Source organism: Cebus imitator, unplaced genomic scaffold, assembly GCF_001604975.1.
Source record: "Cebus imitator isolate Cc_AM_T3 unplaced genomic scaffold, Cebus_imitator-1.0 Scaffold404, whole genome shotgun sequence".
NCBI lineage: Eukaryota > Metazoa > Chordata > Mammalia > Primates > Cebidae > Cebus > Cebus imitator.
Window position 1 is genome coordinate 1,089,076 of NW_016107719.1, and position 3,970 is coordinate 1,093,045.

The 3,970-nt window shown below is 51.3% G+C and overlaps 2 protein-coding genes across 4 annotated transcripts in view; one reads left to right on the forward strand and one right to left on the reverse strand.

The window, feature by feature from the left end:
• CUNH22orf23 (chromosome unknown C22orf23 homolog) overlaps positions 1-1,566 on the reverse strand; it is a 10,551-nt gene extending 8,985 nt beyond the window's left edge. The window contains exons 1-2 of one of the 2 annotated variants that reach the window (XM_017508960.2): positions 1,368-1,566; positions 964-1,072 (exon numbers count right to left, since the gene is read on the reverse strand). In XM_017508960.2, the coding sequence (XP_017364449.1) occupies positions 964-1,063 (100 nt within the window). In that variant the 5' untranslated portion in view covers positions 1,064-1,072; positions 1,368-1,566. Of the gene's footprint in view, positions 1-963; positions 1,073-1,338 lie in introns of both variants that reach the window. The other variant, XM_017508959.2, reaches the window with a different exon arrangement.
• Positions 1,567-1,584: 18 nt separating this feature from the next.
• POLR2F (RNA polymerase II, I and III subunit F) overlaps positions 1,585-3,970 on the forward strand; it is an 11,196-nt gene continuing 8,810 nt past the window's right edge. Inside the window, exon 1 of one of the 2 annotated variants that reach the window (XM_017508962.2) lies at positions 1,585-1,729. In XM_017508962.2, the coding sequence (XP_017364451.1) occupies positions 1,710-1,729 (20 nt within the window). In that variant the 5' untranslated portion in view covers positions 1,585-1,709. Of the gene's footprint in view, positions 1,730-2,006; positions 2,100-3,970 lie in introns of those variants that run through there. The other variant, XM_017508961.2, reaches the window with a different exon arrangement.

The window sequence follows — 3,970 nt, forward strand, 5'->3', positions numbered from 1 at the left end:
TGAGGCAGGAGAATCACTTGAACCTGGAAGGTGGAGGTTGCAGTGAGATGAGATCGCGCCACTGCACTCCAGCCTGGGTGACAGAGTGAGACTCCATCTCAAAAAGCAAAACGTGGTTGAGTAAAAGAACACACGAACACTTGTTCATCATGTTTCAGGGGCTGGAGGTACAATTGTGAGTTGAAACAGGCACGCTTCCTGCCTGATGAAATTCATGACCTAGAGGGATAGATGGGACACCAAGTAACTGAGCCCAGTGAAGGAAAATATGTGCGGGCACAAAACAGTTGAGCCTACTGTGGTGGTAAGGAGGAGACAGGTCTTCCTGGGAAAGTTGAAAGTGTGATCTAAAGCATGCATAGGAATTAATTACTTTAAAAATGTTAGTTGACTTTTGGCAAGCTGTAGCACCTTGAACTTTCCCTTCCTCCCCTGCTCCTGCCCACTAAGGTATATGCAGTAGAACTTGGAAGCTTCCTGAACCCCAGGCTCCTTAATCTGTAAAGGAAAATAGCAATAATTGCTAAGCCACAGGTCAGGTAGGGGAGAACTGAGTTACAGAGGGTAACTACCACCATTCTTCTCTCATCCTTTAACTCAGGGGTTTCCATCCGTCCCCACGTCGCCCTGTCCCCCGTTCGTGGACTGACACCAGTCCCTGGCCTGTTAGGAACAGGGCCGCACAGCAGGAGGTGAGCAGCAGCCTAGCCAGCATCACCGCCTCCTTTCAGGTCAGTGGCAGCCTTAGATTCTCACAGGAGCGTGAACCCTATTGTGAACTGCACACGCGAGGGATCTAGGTTGCAGGCTCCTTAGGAGAATCTAACTAATGCCTGATGATCTGAGGTAGAACAGTTACATCCCGAAACCGTTCTCCACACCCCCGTCAGTGGGAAAACTGTCTTCCACGACAGCGGTCCCTGGTGCCAAAAACGCTGGGGATCGCTGCTTTAAAGCGCTGACCTTTGAGCAGCTCGCAGGTCCCCGGGGTGTAAGTGGTCTTCTTGGGGCGGCGCCGGAACCCCGTTGCTTTGGTCACTGCTTCTATCTTCTGTGAAGCCATGGAAGGACCCTGAGGAGGGAAGGACGCAAGGACACACCCTCCGTCTCCTATCCTTAATTTCCTTTTCCCCACGTCCACCACCCTAGAAGTCTGGAAGCGGGGATTGAGCCAGAGAGTCGTGATGCCGCCATTTAATATGGAGACAGTGCCCAAACCTCCCATCTGGACACAGACAGATACACACACAGTCCTCATTCTGACCCAGCACCTGTGGCAGGGAAGTCCCCTGGGGAGGAAGGGAGTGTTAACATAGCCATGGTCACAACAGTACCCACTGAGAGATATGCCAAAATTGAAATTTCACCCGAAGACCTCCTCTGGGTGCTTCCTTCTCCACATAGAGGTGAGCTCCCGGAGGCGGTGACCACTGCTTTGCAGCCGAATCGGCACCGGTGCCACGTAGAAATACTACGCGATCTAGGCTGCTGGAGCCGGTAACTAGCGACCGTGGCTACCATGGTAACGCGCCCCAGAAGTCAACGCATGCGCCCTTTCTCCTCCGCGCCGTCCTGCCTCCCGGAAGTGATTTCCTCTGGGTCACGGCGCAAGCGCAGGATAATCGTGGCGCCGCACGAGTCGTAGTGAAGCCGTTTGCGGGTCTCCGCGCGGGACTGGGGAACAGCGGCGTCGCTGAGACTAGAGTGTCATGTCAGACAACGAGGACAAGTGAGTGTGAGAGCGAAGTGGCCTTTGCGGCAACCTCGGAAGGGGCGGATGAGGCAGGGCGTGGGTCGAAGGCGGCTGAGGAGCCTGGCGTCGAGGGGCAATGTCTGAGGGGATTGGGGGCCTGAGGGGGCAGGCGGAGCTGGGGAAGGGAAGGGCGGGGACCCAGGAGCATAGACCCGACCCGAGACCGGGCAGAGGAAGGCCCTGGCTCGAGGGTCCGGAGAGCATCCGTAGAAAAGGTATCTTTCAGCAAAAGGTGTCTTTCAGTGAGCTGGGCTCTGTGTCATGCAGTGGGAATATTGAGGTGAATGAGGAATCGTCCCTGCCCTCCATGTGCTCACTTTCTACAAGAGGGAGCACAGGCCCATAAGTAAGTAAACAGGTAATGGGGGTCGCGTGAGCTTCCCCAGTTCTAGAAGTATATAGTATAGGAGTTCTCCAGGGGAGGGTCTGGGGCAGCTCCACTTGGTGGCATTAAATAAAAGTCTGGAAGGGTTGGTTGCAGTAATCTTTTTTTTTTTTTTTTTTGACGGAGTCTCGCTCTGTCGCCCAGGCTCTGTAGTGCAGTGGTGCGACCTCGGCTCGCTGCAGCCTCCGCCGCCCAGGTTCAAGGAGGGATTCTCTTGCTTCAGCCTCCCGAGTAGCTGGGATTACAGGCATGCGCCACCACACCTGGCTGTTTTGTTTTTAGCAGAGATGGGGCTTCACCATGCTGGCCAGACTGATCTCGAACTCCTGACCTCAAGTGATCCACCCGTCTCAGCTTCCCAAAGTGCTGGGATTACAGGTGTGAGCCACCGTGCCCGGCCTGGTTGCAGTAGTCTAGGTGAAAGTCAGTAGCTTGTGGTAGGGTGGTAGGAGTAGAGGTGGTGAGAAGTGGTTTTGAATTCTGGATATATTACTATTTTAAAGGTAGAGCCAAAAAAATTACCTGTTGGATGTGTGGGCACAAAGAGATCTAGTGTGAAGATAAAAATAAGAAACATGTGGGATTGCTGCAGCATTCTCAGTATCAGTAGAGAATAGGAGATGACCCCTGACTGAGCGTTCGGGCATTCAAACCTCGAGTGCTTGGAGGAAAAGAGAAGCCAGGGAGGTGGGGGAACACCGAGAGAGTGAGGTGTCCTTGGAGTCAAGTGAGGAGAGTGAGTGGCCTAATGTGACAGCTGGTAGATCAGGCTAAATGAGATTGAGAATCGGCCATTGGATTTAGCAACGTGGAGATCATTAATGAACTTGGGAAGAGTGGTTTTGATGGAGCTGTTGGTGTGAAAGGCTTTTTGGATTGGGATTATACAGGATGGGAAGAGAGGAGTTGTAGACAGGGAGGGACAGCCCTTTCACTTATTTTTGCTTCAAAGGGCACTATGGAATTAGGGCTGTAGGGGGAGGGAGAAGAGAAGTAAGAATTTTTTTTTTTTTTTAGATGAGGAAAACACACGTTAAAATACTGATGGGCCGAGCGGTAGCTCACACCTTTAATCCCAACACTTTGGGAGGCCAAGGAGGGTGGTTCACCTGAGGTTAGGAGTTCGAGACCATCTTGGTCAACATGGTGAAATCCTGTCTTTACTAAAAATACAAAAATTACCTGGGCATGGTGGTGTATGCCTGTAATCCCAGCTACTCGGGGGGCTGAGACAGGAGGATTGCTTGAACCCAGGAGGTGGAGGTTGCAGTGAGCTGAGATTGCACCACTTCACTCCAGCTTGGGTGACAGAGTAAGACTCTGTCTCAAAAAAAAAAAAAAAAGTTGATGAGAATGATCCAGTAGAGAGGCAAACAGTGATGATGAATGCGTCCTAACAAAATCGGGGGCAGATGGGGAAAGATTGAAGGAGTAAAATGGAACAAAAGTCTTATTTACTAATTATTATTATTATTATTTTGAGAAGGAGTGTCACTCTGTTGCCCAAGTTGGAGTGCAATGGCGTGACCTCGGCTCACTGCAACCTGTGCCTCCCAGGTTCAAGTGATTCTCATGCCTCAGCCTCTTGAGTAGCTGGGATTACAGGCACCAACCACCACACCTGTCTCATTTTTGGTATTTTTAGCAGAGACAGGATTTCTCCATGTTGGCCAGGCTGGCCTCAAGTGATCCACCTGCCTTAGCCTCCCAAAGTGCTGGGATTATAGGCATGAGCCACCATGCCCAGCTGATGATTTACTTATTAAGTAGATATTTACTAAGTGCTTCCTATATAGTGGGCGAGACATATATCTCTGCCCTCTTTTTTTTTT